Source organism: Haliotis asinina, chromosome 12 (assembly GCF_037392515.1).
Source record: "Haliotis asinina isolate JCU_RB_2024 chromosome 12, JCU_Hal_asi_v2, whole genome shotgun sequence".
NCBI classification, from domain to species: Eukaryota; Metazoa; Mollusca; class Gastropoda; order Lepetellida; family Haliotidae; genus Haliotis; species Haliotis asinina.
In genome coordinates, this window is record NC_090291.1 from 19090317 (window position 1) to 19111433 (window position 21117).

General features: G+C 38.6%; 3 protein-coding genes across 7 annotated transcripts in view; 2 read left to right on the plus strand and 1 right to left on the minus strand.

Moving 5' to 3' along the window:
* LOC137257643 (uncharacterized) overlaps positions 1-5613 on the plus strand; it is a 22041-nt gene extending 16428 nt beyond the window's left edge. For all 3 annotated transcript variants that reach the window (XM_067794983.1, XM_067794985.1, XM_067794984.1), the window contains exons 9-11: positions 408-561; positions 2298-2405; positions 3519-5613. In XM_067794983.1, the coding sequence (XP_067651084.1) occupies positions 408-561; positions 2298-2405; positions 3519-3767 (511 nt within the window). In that variant the 3' untranslated portion in view covers positions 3768-5613. The remainder of the gene's footprint in view (positions 1-407; positions 562-2297; positions 2406-3518) is intronic.
* On the minus strand, positions 5612-14714 carry LOC137258287 (schlafen-like protein 2). 3 transcript variants are annotated; one of them, XR_010954622.1, is made up of 9 exons: positions 14513-14711; positions 13778-13996; positions 13413-13512; positions 12023-12171; positions 11097-11193; positions 10061-10222; positions 8108-8178; positions 7088-7245; positions 5612-6982 (listed from the first exon to the last, which is right to left on the minus strand). XR_010954622.1 is itself a non-coding variant. In XM_067795915.1 (8 exons), exons 2-8 carry the CDS (start codon positions 13954-13956, stop codon positions 7173-7175), a joined length of 831 nt encoding a protein of 276 aa, XP_067652016.1. In that variant the 5' UTR covers positions 13957-13996; positions 14513-14714; the 3' UTR covers positions 5612-7172. The 3 variants fall into 3 exon arrangements, 1 of the variants encoding a protein (XP_067652016.1); XR_010954623.1 differs by lacking the exon at positions 14513-14711 and adding an exon at positions 14477-14509; XM_067795915.1 differs by having other exon boundaries at positions 5612-7245; positions 14513-14714.
* A 206-nt stretch (positions 14715-14920) lies between these two features.
* LOC137258115 (cytosolic iron-sulfur assembly component 2B-like) lies at positions 14921-19957 on the plus strand. The gene is made up of 5 exons (XM_067795676.1): positions 14921-15041; positions 15798-15877; positions 16432-16557; positions 17684-17729; positions 18675-19957. The coding sequence occupies exons 1-5, from the start codon at positions 14921-14923 to the stop codon at positions 18770-18772; spliced, it is 471 nt and encodes a 156-aa protein (XP_067651777.1). The 3' UTR covers positions 18773-19957.
* The last annotated feature ends 1160 nt before the right edge of the window (positions 19958-21117 follow it).

The following is a 21117-nucleotide window of genomic DNA, read 5'->3' on the forward strand; positions in this document are numbered from 1 at the left end:
TCATGGTTTCCCAGTTAGGTACATTTATGCTCATGCTGTAGATCACTGGATTATCTGGTCCAAACTTGGTTATTTACAGACCGCCGCCATAAAGCTGGACTTTTGCTGAGCGTGGCGTAAATAAATCCCCAAAAATCGTGCACATGTCAAATGAAACAATGTTCAAAGTGGCGTTTTACTAAACGTCACTATCTCAATCTTGACACTAAAGCCCACCGCTTTCGGCCTCATAACCTCACTCTCGTATGCACATCAAGCATATACTACCAAAATTAATACATTTGCATTTCTTTTTACATAGAGGTATATGTATCCAATCGGAAAACATTGATAAGCCGTGGTTAACGTGTTTTACATAGATGAACCAAGGAAGAAAAGATCGAAGATCTACGTCTTTTTCCTTGCAGCGAGTTGTACGAGAAGAGGACGATCTTACAGGACTCGGTACCTATCACTCATCTGGACTCCAGGGTGGAGAGGGTGTACACCGTCGGCTGCTTCGACCTCTTCCATCACGGCCATGTGAAACTGATGCAAAGAATGAGGAAACTTGGCAAACAGGTCAGTGACCTTTGTTTCAAAGTGATGTCCACTGTTTATTTGATCCCGATTTCATCTTCAGTGCTCACCAGGATTTTTTAGACGTAATATTCTTGTAAATTTGATTGTAGCTAGCGTTCCTTACAATCGCCGGCGGCTGAAAGGCTGGTGTAAATCCAACTAGGGTCCCTGCAGGTAGTAAAGGTACTGCAAGTCCCCATGGTCCCTAATGTGGTGATCTACCTTCAGTTGTTGGCGATTTATAGCCTGTTTTTATATTGTATTGTCCAAATAGTGATATTAGTTTTAACTTTCCACACTAGTTTTAAGTCAAACCGTGATATTCTAGTTGTTTTACTGTCTTTCGTGGACAGGTTTTTTTTATAATATACATATAGTACTTTTCTGTGTTAACTATTCTCGTCACGATATGGCTGCAATATTGCCGATATGACGTTAAACATTAACTCACCCACTCACTCATCGTCAGTGTTACGAAATGATTTCCAGATTCAAATACTAAGTTTGTCGGTTCGTGCAGAACAAAGCTGGGAAAGCAGTAAATGTCCACACAAAATACATGACTATCTAACAAATTATTCTAAAACACCCTATTTTATATTTCAAGACCGAAACACAACGTTGAAGGTAGAATATGTGACTGTAGCAAATTTGACTGTCCTTGCAATATGGCAGTCATTTTCAAGTGTGTGGAAGCATCTGTCTGTTCATAAATCAAGAAAAGTGGAAGGAATTTGATATTTCCAGTCAGGCTTACCGTCAAAGCAGATGGAAATTTAATCGGGTTGTAATTGTTCTGGAATAGCCCTATGTCTCTAACACTGCTACATGTTTACAACTAGATTTTCGAACCTGTGGTACCACTAAACCTTTGCCAGTCAATTTACTTTCTACCTGTGTGTGCTGGTCAAATGAGGCTATGACAGAATTTGGTATTTTACCAACGCTTCAGTCGTTTGCGGTTACTGAAAGTTGCTACAATTTCGCCTTTAAAGTCACCGGGTTATCAGATCAACTCCTTGTGACATCTGGGTATACGCCACTATATATAGTTCCCAAGAACGTTGATAAATGTCCGAGATTCAACCTGATGATAACGCACAGTTCGTTATCACCATACATGTGATGACGGACATTACGGAAATGCGAAACGTCAAAGACCCGTGAAGGTCCCGGGGTAGAATAGGCCTTCAGCAACCCATGCTTGCCATAAAAGGCAACTGTGTTTGTCGCAGAGCTTCCAACCCCAAGAAAAAAAGCTTGAGAAGCCGGGGTTCAGGGCGGAGACCTGGTTGGGGGTCAGGGGGATTCGTCCCCTCTGAAACTGAAGAAAAGTAGTGTTTTTAACACCCTAAAAGTGGAACTGATAATCGAAAAATGAGTGAAAAGTGACTTTGATTAATTTACGTTATTTTTTATAAAAAAGCTTGACATTATCACTGTCCGCCGTGAGAGCGTGACAAATGCTTAAAAACCGAGTCTCAAGCCAAAGGCGTGAGAGTTGGCAGGTCTGTTGTAAGAGACGGCTAACGGGAACGGGTGGTCAGGCTCGCTGAACTTGGTGGACACATGTGATAAGACGGATGTATGTCTTAGGCGTCTATCTGTTCGTCATGAACGCCAGCAAGAGAATACTGTACATTCTTCGGTCATGCGTTGTGTAACAGACAGTACCAAATACTCCTCGTTCTTATCAGTGAAGACGACACAGTGATGGTATTCTTCTCTGCCATCAGGTCGTCGTCGGCGTGCATGACAGTCGAAGTATCTGTACGCTCAAGAAACGGGTACCCATTGACAGCACCCACACCAGGATGATGAATGTCAAGCAATATGCGGACGTGGTAAGAACATATCAACTGTTATTTCAGTTTCATTTCATATTTAGAGTTTAAGCAACATCCATCGTTTTTCCCAGTACATAATTGACCCTGTATCGAGCTATAGTTCACCGACCAGTGAGAGATAGTATAAACATCTTGATACTCTGACACGTATAAACCCGGGCCCTTATTCGCCAAACGTTCGTAGCCCTAAAAATTCGTAACTTTGATCGTAGCCAAAATGTTAAGAATGGGCTTACGAAGTTCGAAAGGTTCCGAACGTTTCGAGAATAGTCTGGCAGATTACTAAAGCTATGATTTCACAGAGTCTTCTAGAAAGGGTGTGATCACCTGATCACGAGCGTGATGTTTTTGTGTTCCTCTTACGATATGCCTATGTTGCTGTGACACCATTCAAAACCGTGATCCCAATGGTAAACTTCTCCCTTATTTTTCCAAAGTGAATGCGGTTGGGAAATTCGAAACTGTAATCACTGAACATTAATTTGTCTGCTGACACTTTTTTATGTGCAGTTAGATGTGCAACTGTAGTGGTATCTTAGCAATTAACAATACGCAGAGTGAATTAGTTTTACTAACCTTACGAGCTCGTTGACTGGGTGCAGTTTTACAGAGCGACTTAAGCGCTGATGTTAACGTAACTCCCATACCTTAACTTGGATTTGCGACAGCTGTAGATCTGTGTTGTTTTCAGGGGTGACACCCTTGACTGGAAAAGGTCCACACTCTAAGACTTATTTCTAGGGTCATAAGCTCATGCTTGTCATAAGAAGCGACGTTGGTGATCGGGTGATCAGACTTGCTGACTTGGTTGACACGTGTCATCGTACCCCAGTTGTGTAGTTTTAGTGCTAATGATGTTGATCACTGGACTGTCTGGTCCAGAATCGATTATTTACAGACTGCCGTCACATAGCTGGAATATTGCTGAATGCGGCGTTAAACAACAACCAGACCAATCAAAGGTCGGATTCAACAGTCTGCAGCTGAAGACTAGCCCACTCCTTTTGAAACGGATCGTTTTCGCACATGGATACACTATGTGAAGTCCATTTCTGGTGTCGCCCGCCTTGCGGCGTAAAACTATACTCACTCACCCCTTTATAAACTCAGGTCTTCTGTGTTGCTGGCACGGATCCAACCCCGTACATCCGTGCAATCTTCGACAACAAAACCGAAAGCGCCCTTTACGTGCGAGGTGACGACATGCAGAACTTCCCAGCGCGTGAACTGTGCGAGAAGCTGATGACCGTCAAGTTCTTGCCCTACACAGAAGGCGTGTCCAGCACAAAACTGAGGAAAGAGTATTGTAACTCGTCTCAGTGGGACTCCAGATTCGATGATCTCAATCTCTTCTACTGATCTGATCTTTGGAGGGCCTCCTCTTCTTGCCAACCGATATTTTTGTAAAATACACTTGTTTCATTTCCCTCACATTTCATTGTATAGTTCTGTAACATTTGAACAATTCAACACATAATTTGAATTGTATTGGTTGTTTTGAAATAACATGTTAAAATATCATTTAAAAATAAGAATGAAGATTTTTATGGATAACAACTTCTTTATGTGAGAACACAACGTTTCGGAGTTAATGCTTACTCCTTCATCAGGTATACTCCGACGTTTCGGAGTTAATGCTTACTCCTTCATCAGGTGTATTCCGATGTATACCTGATGAAGGAGTAAGCATTAACTCCGAAACGTTGTGTTCTCACATAAAGAAGTTGTTATCCATAAAAATCTTCATTCTTATGTATTTTCACTTCTAAATGACATTCAAAGAATTCATTTAAAAATGTTCTTTGCTTTCTCATTGACTAGCAACACGATACAGTACATTGCTCCCGTGACGATCTGGGTTAGAATTGGTCTTCAGTAACATGTGCATCTCCTGAGAGGCATCTAACGAGATCAGGTGGTTGCTGATGTTGTTAACACATTTCATGGTATCCTAATTGCGTTAATCAATGCTTAAGTTGTTGATCACTTGATTGTCTGGTTCAAACTTGATAATTCACAGACTCATAGGCGGATCCAGAGGGGGGTTTCAGGGTGCGCACCATCCCTTTTTTCCTGACATTTTGCTATATGACCATTGAAACTTGGGTGAAAATAAAGTGTGAAGCCCCCATCCCCACCCCCTTTTTCAATAGTATGCGCCTCCTCTTTCTCAAAAAGCTGTATCCATCCCCGAGACCGCATCATGTTACCTTATCACTGTTGTTTTTGTTTGTTTGTCGTTTCACTGTTCACAGACTAAGTGGCTATGCTTATTCAAAGTGCCTAAGATTATTTGAAGTGGCTAAGCCTATTCGAAGTGGCTAAAGCTTATTCAAAGTAGCTTACTGCAAGTGGCTTATTCGAAGTGGCTAGGCTTAATTGAAGTGGCTAAGCTTATTTGTCCATGTTAACCTAGTGTTTAAAGCATTCGCTCATCAGGCAGAAGACCAAGGGTACAAGGGTGTGTGAAGCCTATTGCTGGTGTCCCCCACCATGATATTGATGATAAAACCATACTCACAAACTCCACTTCTACTGAGCCTCAGCAAATGTAGACATGCTATTTGGAGATGACCCCTAGGATTTGCTCGGACTCAACAAGTCTTAAAATCTTCCTTGTGGTGGTGCTCTTCAGATATTACTATTACAGGTAGCACATTGCTCTTGACAGAATCAAATCCTTGAACTTTGACACTCATGTATCACTGGGTTATGAAATGATATGGTTACAGAATGATTAAACTTGGAAATGTCCAATATACAGTGGAAGCTGTCGAAACCGGCACTCACTGGGACTGAAAAAATGATCCTGTTTAGACAGTGTGCTGGATTGTAGAGCTGATAATAAATGGATAAGCAACCGATGGGACTGAGAATTTGTACTGGTGTTTACAACTTGCCGGATTGGACAGATGCTGGTTTTGACAACTTCCACTGTACTTAACTTTCAGCATCAACCCTAAAGTCTGCCTGTTCGTGCTGTCAGTATCTGTACATAGAAGAACCATATATTGGGGTGTCAGTGTCATATTAAATGTGAAGGGGAAATTATGTTTTCATTCCAAAAAACACCTCATATACATGTGACATACACATTTATTTTCACAAACAAAAGCTGTATATATTTGTTATGATTTTATGTGGGCTTATTGTTTTCAGTTCTCTTTGACATATTTTCTCATAAATAAAATACACTGGAAAAGTTTTACGTTCATGTTTATTTTTATGAACATTGGACAGATGTGATGATATTGAATTGTAAAATGGATCATTAGATCATTCGACCCAGTGGCTTACAGCTGATGCAGCTCACTGAATGTTGAAACAAACTTTTGGATCACAAGTCACTGGCCATCAGACCATGTGACATGTTGACCAACATCTCATCTCATTCGACCCACCGACCAACAGATCATGTGACACACAAACATTTGGATCACAAGTCACTGGCCATCAGGCCATGTGACATGTTGACCAACATCTCATCTCATTCGACCCACCGACCAACAGATCATGTGACACACAAACATTTGGATCACAAGTCACTGGCCATCAGGCCATGTGACATGTTGACCAACAGATCAAAATTGACATCAAATGCACACATGTAGTTAAATTATGCCAGACAAAAAAACTATTATCTTCCATTCAAAATCTGCTAAGACCAGACCAGTTTTATTTCTTGTTTTATGGATTTTTGTCTTCAGAAAACCTAAGGCAGGTGGGACAAAATCACCAGTCACAGTCATATTCCTTCTTAATACTAAAAGTATTTTACTTGTAGCAATTTATGAAGGGTATATGGCTCAAAAATACAATTTAAATATTTTGTTTTAATAGAACTGCACAGCATACCCAGGTAACCAGGCTTATCACTTGGTTGATACTGGGATCATCTGACCTTTGAACCTGACCTGCCTTACAGTATATAAACAAATATGCTAAAAACAGGGATGAACAGCTCACAGATGTAAAGAGATGATCACAAAATTATGTCTACAGTTCTGGTTAATGTCCATCTAGACAAGACAATCCAGTGATTGATATTGTGAGCATCAATCCAGGGCACTGAACACATAAGCATGTCATTAACGAACTTGCAAAGTCTGATCATCTAGCTGGTGAATCTATAATATTGTAAGCCTGTGATTCAATGATCACATCCCATGTCATACGGAATGATCAGTTAAGTAACATGTTCCATCCGCTCACATTATACCATGACCGTCATACCACTTCACACATTAACCAACAGATGACATCAAACACTTCACTTCAACTGAAGTTCCTCCTGGTCACATAATACTAGGAGTTTGAAATCATGTGACACAATAACCATCACATGACTCTCAGTGCATCTTGAAACTCTTGACCCATCAGGTCACATTAAACCACAACCATTACATCATGTGGCATCCTAACCATCAGATCATGTGACACATTGTTTAAAACTCCATGGTTTACAACTTTTCAGACATCAGGATGAGCCATACAAAACACAACTATTCAGACATCAGAGCTGGTCACACCAAACACAACTGTTCAGACATCAAAGCTGGTCACACCATACACAACTATTCAGACATCAGAGCGGGTCACACCAAACACAAATGTTCAGACATCAGAGCTGATCACACTAAACACAACTGTTCAGACATCAGGACTGTAACAGAAAACACAACTGTTCAGACATCAGAGCTGGTCACACCAAACTGAACTGTTCAGACATCAGGAGTGGCCACATCAAACATGGTTGTTCAGACATCAAGACTTGTGGTTCATGTTCTGATCTTCAGCATCAGATTGGCAGGACAAACTTGCTATTTCTGTCTTTAACCTGCAAGAAGAAAAATGTTCTTTTGCTCATATAAACACTTAACAGCATTTTTAAATTATAGAACTTTTACGGCACATAACCATGCATTCCCAACATTATGAGTAAAACAGAAAAGATTGAACCTTGTTTTCAATCAATCGTCAGCACTGGATTTATATCAATTCCAAATCTATTTCCTTTGAAAAACATACTGGACACACATTATTTTATCAAAACTGGGATTTTTTAAAACTTGTTTTTTCTTTGCTGTCTCTTCAGTCCTTCAGCAATGAAGTTTCCCCAGTCAAAACGTTTGATAAATTATTATTAATTTTAACAGACATTTGATGTGTTTTAATTTCCCAGTACAGTGGAAGCTGTCTAAACCAAGCTGTCTAAAAAAAAACTGAGGAAATAATACAGTTTAGACAACATGCCGGATTGTAGATGATAAATGTACAAGCCACGGACGGGATTGAGATTTTATGCCAGGGTGGACAACTTGCCGGATTAAATAATAGTGCCTGCTCACTGTGACACCATGTCGCAGTAAAGCATGAAAGATGTCATGCAGACACATTATACTGCCTCCGAGCCGACCAGTTCTTGTTGTACCCATTAATGCTGAGCGGTAGGCAGGGACCAACAAATACCATATTTTGATGTCTTTTGGTATGACATGGCTGGGGATCAAACCTATGACCTTCCACTCTAACCACTACACCATGGAGGCAGTCGATGATGCAACAGATGCATCAATATTACTTCTGTTTTAATTCCCAGCTAACAGACAAGTCAAGTAACACTTCACAAGGGCTGCCTGGTAGTGAAACAGTGACAAGGAACCAGTTGTCGAGATGATTGTGAATATGACTCATCCTACCTTCTGATCTCTGCTTCACATTCTTCCTTCACCTGTTGTCGAGTTAACTGGGCAATATCGTTCAGTGAATACTGTGAAAAGAATTACAATTTGCCTTGAAACATGGCACTAATGCAAAAGAGGGAGTGAGGTTAGTTTTCTGATGCTTTTAACAATATTACTATGATACCATGGTAAGGGACACCAGAAATAGACTTCAAACACTGTACCCGTGTCAGAATCAAACCCTGACATGACAAATAAACAGTTTAATCACTTGAGTACCCCTCCATCCAAAGAAACATACTGATTCATAAGACAACAGTCCTCGAATATGTACTCACTGCTGCCAAGTTCTCCAGACCATTTCTTCACCAGACCATCATATTGCCTACGAAGATCCTTAAAATTGAAAATAGGGGGTCCCCAGGTCTCCCATGTTTGTGAGTTGAGGTAAAATATTTTTGATGCTCGCTATACCATGTAAAAATGTGAAATAACGTCTGATGCAGACAAGGACATTAAGGTAAATTTGACTTTGTTTGGGGTTACATATTCTCTGTAAAGTACAGATTCTAGTACATTAAGGAATGGTTCCCATTTGGGATTTAAACCCAAACTATCAGGGTAAAGCTCCTAATCATCCTAATAGGAGTCAACTAAAAAAACTTGAATCTTTACTTTGTTGAGAAAAAGTAATATCTGAAATATAATGTGTTACTTTTAACCACTTTCTAAATGTCATTGTGTATTCATAAATATGACCTATGTGATAATAATGCCATATTACTATGACTATTATTGTCTATGAACATGGACTGTATTACTATTATTGTCTGTGAACATGGACTGTATTACTATTATTGTCTGTGAACATGGACTGTATTACTATTACTGTCTATGAACATGGACTGTATTACTATTATTGTCTATGAACATGGACTGTATTACTATTATTGTCTATGAACATGGACTGTATTACTATTATTGTCTATGAACATGGACTGTATTACTATTACTGTCTATGAACATAGACTGTATTACTATTACTGTCTGTGAACATTGTGGCATGGCTGTCCTATTCAAGGTGTTAAAATCTAAACCAGTATTGTCATAATCAAATATTATTATTGTAGCATTAATAAATTCTTGTATACTATTGACACGCGATCCATCCAGTTGTGCCAGTGGATCAGAGGAATACTTCTTTACCTCACAGGGGCAGATATTGCTTTTTGATATAGGGATGGGGGTACACTATAGGAGGGTGCTCACTTCATTTTCACCCATTTTCAATGTTCATTTGTATAAACCGTCAGGATGTGGGGATGTGCTACCCACCACACTCCTCCCCCCAACCCCCCTACCCCATCCCCTATGTCTTTGTCTTCATTCACTCATATCAATATTATCTTGATGATATTTGATGATGAACTATTAAATTCCACAATGTTACATTTTCATGGATATAAGCACAGTGTATCTATCAGTGAATAAGGAAATAAACAAACTCTTGTCATATATCTACAAGTTTATCAGTGATGTGTTGCCTGCTTGTATGAAGTGGCGCTGGCTATCGCTCACAATAAGTAGAATAATAACTGGAGGTCGATAATAAAAAAAATCTCACCTCAAACTTCATGCGGGAAATCACAACAGAATACAAGCATATCAGACACCTATTAATACATTTTGCCATGATCTATACAATTGAGGATACTGCCTGTTGAGAAAGGCATGAGAGTAACTTGTTTACACTGCAGGAAACTGTATCAGTTGAACTCGTTTATATCTTGATTCAACAAACATAAAAATAAGAAACATATTTTCTAAACTTAAATTTGATGGGTTTCTTTCATGAATATCGATTGTACTACTGAGCTCATCGATAATGACTGACTGCATGAGTTTTCAGCCACACAAAAATAAACTAAAATGCTGGATACATAACACATACTACAAAATTTCTCTTACCTTGACAACGCTGGCTTGCCTCCTCATATAAACATTGCCCTCCTCATCTTCGTGTGTGGGGTGTTGGTTTACCACAGTCCCCACCCCGTCAGTGTTGTGGGGGTCATCAGGGTCCCATGGCTTGATGGTGATCTCTATCACATAGTCTGGAGACAGCACCCCCTAGTGTCATCAGACAATGCAAAACATTGCTCTTGCAGTTTGGTAGACAGAGGAAGAGGGAGTCAGTTACATTGATAGATTTATTCAAATTCAACTGCAAGATTTATATATGTGTTGAAATGTAATAAAGAACTCTATAAATTGTCAGATTTCCCAGAACTTACTTATTAAAAAGTAACAAACGTGTTTTTAAGAATAATATGAAAAAATGCAATGGTTTTAATTGATTTGGGGGTTATCTTCAACAAAGACATAACGTACCGCTCTTCTCACCTAAAACTGACAGTAGTACTAGTGTTGGGAAGTGGTTGAAATCTTTTAACAGATGATTGCTTCATTATCAATGAACAATCATGAAAAAAAATTCAGTAGCATCACTTTTTTTATTTTTCAGTTGAGGTTGTTCTTGCAGATATGTATAACATGATACACTGTGCTGCTTTAAAGAGATGATCAATAATAATTATAATATTAATATATCATGAACATAGGCTTCCTGGAGTCTTTAAGAAATATTCAGTGATAACTTCGGAGATACGTTCCACTGTCAAGTGTTTCAAAGACTAAAACAGTAGTTACAACACTGTCTTCAATAATGAGAAAATGTGATCGATTGCTTGGTCATTTGGTAACTGTGACCCATCTGCAATAATTTAAATTAATTGGAACACCACTAACTGACTGGTGACACAATTAGAGGAATATTGTATTTCCAGCCAAGAACAAAATTTGCAACAAATTGAAAATTACTCTGCATCTCTTTTGGCATTTGTACACACTGGATGCTCATTTCTGAAATGAATTTCATGGAACTTTGTGAAAGTACTACCTGGAAATAGCACACAAAAGAGAACAGTTAATTCTTGCTTCCTACCATGTTGACCTGGGCAAAAGCGTCTTTATCACACCAGCAGTAATGGTAGGTACGGAACTCATGGGTTCTGTGTCTCTGGGAGGTGTCGGAATAGTCACTGAAATAGGAGTACAGTTTTGCACCGCTTTTAGAACTATTCCAGAAACATCATGGTGGAGACACCAAAAATGGCCTTCACATATTGTACCAATGTGGTGAATTGAACCTGTGTGTGACCAGCAAATGCTTTAACCACAGGGCTACCCCCACACTGAAAAAGGAGGATGTGTAGAATGGTAAGTGCTGCTGCTATGCATGGATAATTTGCAAGGGGGTTCATTCCCAGCTCTACTTACCAAATTCATTCTAGAAAGGTACAATGTGTTACAATTACTGTTAGTCCCATACTCTGACTCTCTGACCTGTCTATCCTAATACAAACTGTCACCTGCCTGACCTGAACACAAACACACAAGTGCTTGACCTGACACCAACTCTCACACCAACTCTCACTTGTCTGACCAGACATCAACTCTCACTTGTGTGACCTGACACCAACTCTCACCTGTCTTCACCTGTCTGACCTGACACCAACTCTCACCTGTCTGACCTGACACCACCCCTCACATGTCTGACCTGACACCGACTCTCACCTGTCTGACCTAACACCACCCCTCACCTGTCTGACCTGACACCACCCCTCATCTGTCTGACCTGACACCAACTCTCACCTGCCTGACCAGACATCAGCTCTCACCTGTCTGACATGGACACTATCTCATCCCTATCTGTCCAAACACAAACTAACACATATATGACTTGGATACAAATTCTCACCTCTCTCACCTGGACACAAAATCCTGCCTGTCTGACTTGTGTACAAACTCTCCACTCCTAACACAAACACTTCTGTTGACTTCAACACCAACTCTTGCACACAAACTCACCTGTCTGACTTGGAAATAAGCCTAAGAACCTCTTCCTCAGTGCTGCCCTCTCCAAACACGGGGACAAACTTCACCTTGTACCTGTGTGATTGTACAGGAGGATGGTAGCGAGAGAACAGGTCCTGGACACTAGCCACTACATGGTCTTTCTGAAAACAAAAAAACCAACACACTATCACAAAATGATACTTTCAAACAAACAAACAGTATACTGATGAACCCTGTAGATTCATAACTTCTTAAGGGGCATTTTTGAATTATGGATTAAAAACTTTTTGTGACTACGACATTTTGGTCTCGATTCATTATCACTTTCTGAAATACCATCTGACTGATTATCATAAATCATGAACATTTGGAGGTGTAGTGATTGAGCTGTCTAAGGTGCCAAGCTGGTGATATAGCGAGGCTGAGTTGACAGGATCAAGGCTACCTGTAACCATATGTAAAATCCTTGGTGTCAACTTTGCGTGCAGACTCATTCAGTATTGTAACAATCCCTACTGAACAGTACACAGCCCTGTGCATTTAAAACTACCAACATATCTGATTGAGTGAGTGAGTTTAGTTTTACGTCGCACTCAGGAATATTCCAGCTATATGGCGTTGGTGCGTAAATAATCGAGTCTGGACCAGACAATCAAGTGATCAACAACATGAGCATCGATCTGCACAATTGGGAACCGATGACATGTGTCAACCAAGTCAGCGAGCCTGACCACCCGATCCCATTAGTAAATGACCAGATGATGATCATATGAATACATGCAAACACCTAGTTGCAGGTATAGCAATGTGCAGTAAACTTGGACAAAGTACTGTGACTACGTGTCCTAGTCCACCCAGCTGTGAATGGGTGCCTCATTAGGATGGGGAAAGCCACTTTAACTTGATGCGCCTATTGGCTGCAAGAGTTGTACATTCCCCAGAGAGTCGAGATTGATAATACAATGTGACGCTGAGATCCATCCAATGAGCAAGGAAAAAAACAAAGGGCCATTCAGCTGCTGAACTGGATATCAGCGCTATACAAATGTTAGAAAAATAATAGTAACATTGAACCAACTCTATCTTTGACCATTTCTCTTTAAAAACTACTATTTTCAGACATTTACTACAAATACCAACTTTAGACATCTGCAACAAATTACAAATTTCAGATATTTGCTACTTTCTTCAATTTTTCAAGAAAGGGTTATTAAGAATAATAACAAATTCATCACTGCAAGTTTGAGATTCAAACTCAACAAAAGCAGATCCTTTCACTACAAAGCGATACAACTCCAATCACTAAACCTTAAAATCATCTACCCTTGTTGAACCCTTAAAAATCTACAACTTTACAAGTAAACATCTTTCACCTAATTATTTAAAAATGCATGAAACCAACCTGATAGAGTGTGAGCTTCAGTCCAAGAACAGTGCCATTATCAATCACTCCAAGATAGACAGTGCCACCTTTGCCAGTATTGAGGAATGCATTCAGAGATCTGTGGAGAAAGATATCACTTTAATCATCTTCTAGATGTCTGTGTTTATAACTCTGTAAATCAGTCGACAGATAACAAGGTACTTCCATAAGTAAACTAGAAAATTGCTTGAAAAAGTACATGCATCAAATGAACCAGCCCCTCCCTGGCAATATTTTTTCCAGTTCTTGCCCTCCTGGGAGGGGTCACACAGAAACTTGCTAAAGCATCATTGACCAATGAAATTAAAGCATTTTATTATCATTATTTTTATTAAAGATACTACCTTGACACAGCCTTTCTAGATGCTCTTGTTGTTTTTGTTTCCTTTGTCCAGGGAGGTAACTCTTCAACTGCCAAGTTGCGGTGACCTTTGAATTCATGTGTGGCATCTTCTTCAATGGTAACGACATCTTTTCGCCTGTAATAGTGCTTTTTCTTCACTTTTTGAGACATGTCTCTCATCTGTCAGTGTCTACAATGATTCTTTTTTAATCTTCATTTTCTGTAACAACATAAAGTTTGCAAAAGCTATAAGTATCTCTCACTGAAATCCAATCTCTCATTAAATAAAATCATAGATCATTACAATGTGACATTGATAACTGCATCATATCATATCCTTTAGTAAGTGTAGGACCGACTAAAACTTGGAATCCTCAAAGCAAGTGTGTAGAAAATCAGTGCTTGACTTTCATACAAGTGATTACTATATTCATGCAAAAAAGATGGCCTAACTTGACAAAATAGGCCCTAAACTCAGTCTTAAAAACGATCGTAATCCAAGTTTTGACCAATACAACTGACAGCAGCGCATTCTTGTGGCACTGGACCATTTGTCAGAGTTTAGATTTGGTTGTGTGCTGGTGATGATTGACTGGGGAGGTGGGGGTCTTTAATTTTGGAAACAATGGGGGTGGGTGGGGGTTGCGCGCGCACATACACACACGCATGCACGCACACACATGCGAGCGCGCACACACACCGCCACCACCACCAGCGAAATATTGGATGAACTAACCTGTACACAAATGATAAAAAATAATTGAATATAGCGCACTCGGCTTCGTGCTGTCAGCTCTATTTATAGACAGTGTTTATTGGTCGGGTGGGCGACTTCACGCAAGTTTTCGAGGGGATTAAAAAAGGGAAATAATTCCAAATTCTAATCTTGTGTGCGTAAACCAGGAACGTCACGAGAGAGTTTCAAAAGCACGACTAATGTATCAGTCAGTAATTCGTTTTCGGACTCTAAATTATTTCTTTTATTTAGAGAACATACCATAACTTTGTTCAGAGAATATACACAAATATATTTTTCCGGAATTTTACGTCAATGTTGCCAATTGATATTATATGATTATGGGTATTTTCAGCGAAAGGTAAAACAATCCTATTTCATTTCATAATATTATTTTTGAATTTCAAAATGGCGGGGGACCTCGATAACGCGAACCCAGTCATTTATCAAAAAGCCAAGGACAGGGATATTTTGCCCGAAAATGAAGACGAAGACGTAGTTGATGAAATAGACGCAAGAGAAGTGTTTGATATCCTTTCAAGTTATTTCTGGTGTAAGCTACAGACCGATTTAATTGATACCAATTAAGTATTGTTCGGTTTTCGGTCAACTTGACGGTGAATCCCTGCTCAAGACCACGTTATGTTCGTGAACGTTGATCTACGGTCATATCGGCATTTACTTTTTATGTTAGTGTATGGTGCCTTTTGGAACGATTTAACCCAAACAACGATTAAATCACTGGTCAAATAGGAGTGACTATATTTTCTTGATATATATGTACCCCTAAAAAATATTACGACACATTAACAGTCATGGAGGTATACAAAAAAACCCGGCAAATTTGATGTTCATTTCATGATAGTAAATGACTAATTTGCTTTGATGTTTTACAAGAGTATTTCAAGTTGTATCCTCAGGGCTTGCAAGTAATCAAATCTGGGCTTTACAAACGTGTAGTTGATATTAGCAACAGCCCTTGCTGATGGGTACCGTATGTCATCCGAAAATGTTGATATAGTAACATCTGTCAAAAATATCTTTTGATCAACACAGGCTTTTTGATATGCTTGGCAGTGATCTGTTTTTCATCCATTATATTTATTTGCCAATAGCCGATGTATTGTACTTGTTGTATTTTGCAAGGAATTTTGGGCAAATGAGTGGTTACCAATGAAAAGGAGTTGATTTGAGTTTAATGATGCTGGTAAGGAAAAGGATGTGGACCAGTTGTTGTTATTGATTAACAATGTGAAACACTGCTATGCTTCCTTAATTGCACCAAATCTTATCCGCATTATTAATGATCCAGAACATCCTCTGTCCCTTGAAGAGCTGAAGGTCGTGGAAGAGTCAAGAGTTCAGGTAAGCTGTCATGTGGGGATTTGAGTGAGATTTATATGTCCGGATTGTTGAAGAATAGATCTGATGGCTGTTTGATATGCAAGAAGTGTAATGTTTTAAAGTTACGGAAAATATGATGATGGTGTAATGGCTGAAGCATACATGAATGGGCCAAAAGTTAACATGGTCCAATGAACACAAGAAGATATAGTTTATGGAACCATAATATGGCACTACATTTGTTTTTTCGTCTGCCTAAGCTGTTATTTTGGGGGAAATTCATGACAAAAATACAGTAAAAATAGCCATCAAGGAATTGTGATCAGTTGAATGTGATATAGTTATGTAAATATTTGTAATAGTCTTAGAACCTGTATTGAGTCAAAAACTTTGGTTTAAAGGTCCTATATTCAGAAAGGGTATGTTCAGCATGTTGGCCATTACACAGCAGCCAGTGGAGATCACTCAGCAAAAATGTTTTACATTGATGTAACATGTTTACAGCTATTTATGGTTTTATGGAATCTCTGTTAACTATGATCTGAAGTACATTTCAGCACAATGTTCATGTTCAGGTGAGTGACCAAGACAACTTTGTGAAGATTGAGTTCACCCCCACTATCCCCCACTGTAGCATGGCTACACTCATCGGACTGTCCATTCGGGTCAAGCTCATCAGGTCACTGCCACCAAGGTTCAAGGTAGGTCAGAGACTTCAGTCATTTACTTTTACCATGATAGTGATTATCATGGAGTTTTCTCTCTCAGAGACCAATATTTGGCACCATGTCTGCTGCCAATGATGCAAAATTCATACCAGTTTGGGTTATAGTTATAACTATTTCATGGGGCCAAAGGGTAGCCTAGTTGTTTGAGCATGTCCTTGTCACACCAGAGACGTGGGTTTGATTCCTCATATGGGTGCAATGTGTGAAGCCCATTTCTGGTGTCCCCCTCCATGATATTGCTGGAATATTCTTACAGCTGTGCAAAACCACACTCACTCACTATAACTAATTCATTATAGAGATAACCTGTATTAGTGGTGATAAATAATGCATGATAGAGGTCACATGTGCTTATTTCTTTACTAATAGTTAATGCATGACAGGGGTAGGTGGTATCTCACAAAAAAACAAACTGAATATGTACCATTTATTTCAGTTGTACATTTCATCAATACATCAATTATAAATGAAGTGTACATAAAATCAAGAGACATAACTTGTTTGTTTACTTGTTTTTTACACTTGTGCAAGATTACAGTGAAAACTGAAAACAGTTGGGTCCTAACCATAGAATTAAATGATTGATGTTGTGACTGAAAACATGGTGCAGGTATGCATGGGACCAGGTTACATTGCGTGGTATAAATGACAACCAACATTGTCAGTTATCACTAACTTGCATGGTTTAGTCTGGTGAAGGTTGCAGCTAAGCCATTGCCTCGTGGATGCCACCATATAGCATTTTTCCAAAACTTGGAATCATACAAAACATAGGTTTGTAAATGGAATTGGAATGCAAACGAAATAGGATTCATAAATAATGTATTGACCATTTAGGCCCTAAAAGGACTTTGTAACAGTGACTACACAAGGCCCATTAGAGTAAAATTTATTAAAGACAACATTGCCTGTCAGTGATCACATGTAAGTACTCATGGACTCAAGATTGGCTGGAGCTCTGTGATAATCTTTGAATTGAAAAGCTTTACTGGAAATTTTGGTCTTTATGGTGAATTTCTGCTTTGATATGAATAGAATTCTTGAAAAGAAGATGTCTAGAAGGGTCCTTATCCTGAATTGTCCTTTTATTGGTTTGCAGGTTGATGTGACTATTACACCAGGAACCCATGCTTCAGAGGAAGCAGGTATGTACAGCTCGGCTGTGTCCAATTCTCTTCATTGCAATAATGGGAACAGAATTTAGGTGCATGAGTTGTCCACCCGTTTTTGTTTTGAGGCTCATTATGAGTACCTATGTGTGAGTCCCTTTCCTTATCTCATGTTTACATTTAGAATATCAAATTAGAATGATTAGATTCACACCCCAGTTTCATTTAACTGAATATTATTCAATTATCTGTGTAATTCAGGTACTACAAGACGAGGTAGTAGTTAATTCAGACTCCCAAAACATTTTGCTAATTTTCAGGAATAATATTTTAGAGAGGTTCCATTGTGTCCATATGACATTTATGAGAATCTTGCAGCCTTGTGATAATTAGGGGTTTAGGAGAGTAGCATCTCTCTTTCTAGCCCCCAAACTCTGGAATCTGGAACCAACTACTGTAACACAATCAGTGTTCATACTAACCCTAATCAGTGATACATAGTTTAACAGTATGTTGATTAGTATGTATGCAGCGATTCGTTTCAGTTCATCAAAAACTGACTGTGATTTTTTATGACTATTTTGATTCGATATTTGAATACCTTTTTAAATTATTTCCATGCAATAATGTAATTTTTACTCCAACTTCAGTAGTTTCAAGCACTGGAATAAGGCAAAACATGATTGGTTGATGCTGGGCTAAATAAGAATTGTTGTTCAAGGACAATGGATTTCACACTAAAAAACTGACTCTGAGAGTTAAATGAAATCTAATGTTTTTGCTTTTATGATGAATCTAGTAAAAAATAATTGGATCAAGGGTCCAATAAGGAAAATCAAATCGAATCGACTTAGCGAGGCTTTGAAGAATCATTGCAACCCTAAAGTTGATATGGACCTGGTGTGGTGAGTACCACTGTAGGTCTATCTTTGGACAATGAACAGATTGTGGCGTTTATGAGTGAAGGGCTGTTTATTTCAGTAAACAAGCAACTGGCAGACAAGGAGAGAGTTGCTGCAGCCTTGGAAAACACACACTTGTTGGAGGTGGTCAACCAGTGTCTTTCTACACGGAGATAGGCACAGAGGGGATATCTGTATCTGATCATATGCAATAGATCTTGCATGAAGATGCCAAACCCTGCTTTGGTTCCGACAGGCAAGAATTCAGGCTGCAGACCTAATTGCTTTATTACAAAATGGACATGAAAGTTCACTTCTGAATACCAATAAATTAAGGTTGCATTTGTATATGGTTATTGACATGTGCCGTGACATCCACACAGAAGGTTGTGCAAACAAGAATCTTTGTTTGTTCTGTGTCAGTTTTTCTATTATATTTTTCATATCATTATGCATTCTTTGTAATTCTTGTAAGACCTTCATGCAGAGAGGTATTGTAACAGAATAAACTATTGGATCATCATAGAATTGAGAGACACTATGATGGGAATCTCAAGTTGTTGCTGCCGAAATGTATTTGTTTATCACCATAACCAGAACATGTTTCACACTGATAGGGAAAATAATATTGTTTAAGTTTTGCAGGGTTTCCATTAGCAGCATGAAGCGGTCTTGAGCAGTGTCTTTCATGTTTTATTTTCATGATATTAACTTAAGGTAACTGATTCTTAATGTAAGAGTACATACGTTGTTTCAGTTGACAAAGTAGGTGTTTTACTATAGTTCCATTAGGTTGATATATGTCAGGAAAACACTGTTGTTAACCCATGTGATCAGATCCAACAGGTCAGTGAACATTCCTGATGTGACACTTGACTGGCAACAGTATTTGAGGAAACAAACTAATAGTGATTATATATTGGCTGGTTTGAGAGCATGCGGACGTTAATGAGGAATGTCCCTCCTTACATATTTTGTTTGCTGTTTGTCTTCAGAAACAACTGCAGATTGATATTAGTGTGAATGCTTGTTGCTTGCAGAATTTGTATAATTATCTTGGTGTTACAAGTTTCCAGATTTACAGTAATCAGTCGGATGTGTGTCTTAGATGATCATGGTTTGTAAATGTCCTCTTAGTCCAAACCATTTTTGTTGTTTCCACATTATAATGATCAATTCAACAAAAGTCAGAATGCAGAATGTGGATACTGTGCATCAGACTTGATTTTATCAAACACGATTTATTTCCTTTGGTAAATGTGTCACTCATCATAAACAAAAAAGATATATTAATAAAATATATATGGTGACTGTCTTGTACATAATAAATATATTATATGTAAATAAAATATGTATAATGAATATCTGTTTGTCATTTACTAGCTGCAATTCCATTTAGTGCTTTGACTTAAAGACTGCCTGTACACACATAGGGCTGGAATCTGCTTCTGTATTTCCAAGTGCATTTATGGGTCTTCCATACGTTTCAGTTGTATACTTTTTTATAGTAAATGACTGTGAAGATTCAGGTTAGAACTGATTTTAAACAACCCATGCTTGGAGGTGACTAAAGGTTTGGGTGGTCAGGCTCAGTGACTTGGTTGACACATGTCATTGTATCCCAGTTACGTAGATTGATGCTCATGATGTTAGTCACTGGATGTGTGGTTCAGGCGGTTATTTTAAGTCTGCCATCACACAGCTTTAAAATTGAGAAGTATGGCTTTAAAAACAAGCAAACACAAAACAAATATTAAGAATAGATTAGTGTAAACGTGATTCTTCATTTGATCATGCGAATTGCATAGGTTGATGTCATTCTAGATTGTCTTGTCTAGACTTAATTATTTACAGGCTGTCGCCATATAGCTGGAAAATTGCTAAGTGTGGCATTTAACAACAAACAAACCAAACCTACGTATGCCAACAGTTTAAGCAATGGTCAATACATATAGCGAAGTACAAATATGTACATCTTCATCATCCACATTTTTGGTGTATTACAATAGGTCTTTGCTTGGCATAAACATGGATATTCTTGAATATGTGTTTCAGGGTGTGGTGTGGTAACCTAGTGGTTAAAGTGTTTGCTGGTCACACCAAAACCTGGGTTTGATGCCCTACATGGGTACAATGTGTGAAGCCCTTTCCTGGTGTCCCCTGCCATAATACAGCTGGGATATTGTTAAAGCAGATTAAAACACAACTCGCTCACTCCAGTGTCTCAAAAACAATGTGACTAGACTTACACAGAATATAATAGTTTATTCTCAACATGGAAAAATTGGTTATATATATATATATGCACACAAATATACACAAGAAACAACAGATATGCATGAAAGTGTCACACAAGCAGGTTGTTATATATACAAAATATCCAAAATGTTTTGATTATTATGTACCTGTCCATTATCCTCCTTGAGAACCCATGCGATAAATAAAGTATACACAGCACTGAAACGTCATTGTAACATGACACGGTTGACAAGGACAAATTCATTATGCAAATATACAAAAAT

Excerpts from the sequence above, each read along its gene's own strand:
- LOC137258115 (XM_067795676.1), top strand. The coding sequence starts at position 14,921 with ATGGCGGGGGACCTCGATAACGCGAACCCAGTCATTTATCAAAAAGCC. Across the intron at positions 15,042-15,797 it reads AGACGCAAGAGAAGTGTTTG|ATCTTATCCGCATTATTAAT; the intron begins ATATCCTTTCAA and ends TAATTGCACCAA. Across the intron at positions 15,878-16,431 it reads TGGAAGAGTCAAGAGTTCAG|GTGAGTGACCAAGACAACTT; the intron begins GTAAGCTGTCAT and ends GTTCATGTTCAG.
- LOC137258287 (XM_067795915.1), bottom strand. The coding sequence starts at position 13,956 with ATGAGAGACATGTCTCAAAAAGTGAAGAAAAAGCACTATTACAGGCGA. Across the intron at positions 13,513-13,777 it reads TCTAGAAAGGCTGTGTCAAG|ATCTCTGAATGCATTCCTCA; the intron begins GTAGTATCTTTA and ends CTTTCTCCACAG. Across the intron at positions 7,246-8,107 it reads TGTGAAGCAGAGATCAGAAG|GTTAAAGACAGAAATAGCAA; the intron begins GTAGGATGAGTC and ends TTCTTCTTGCAG.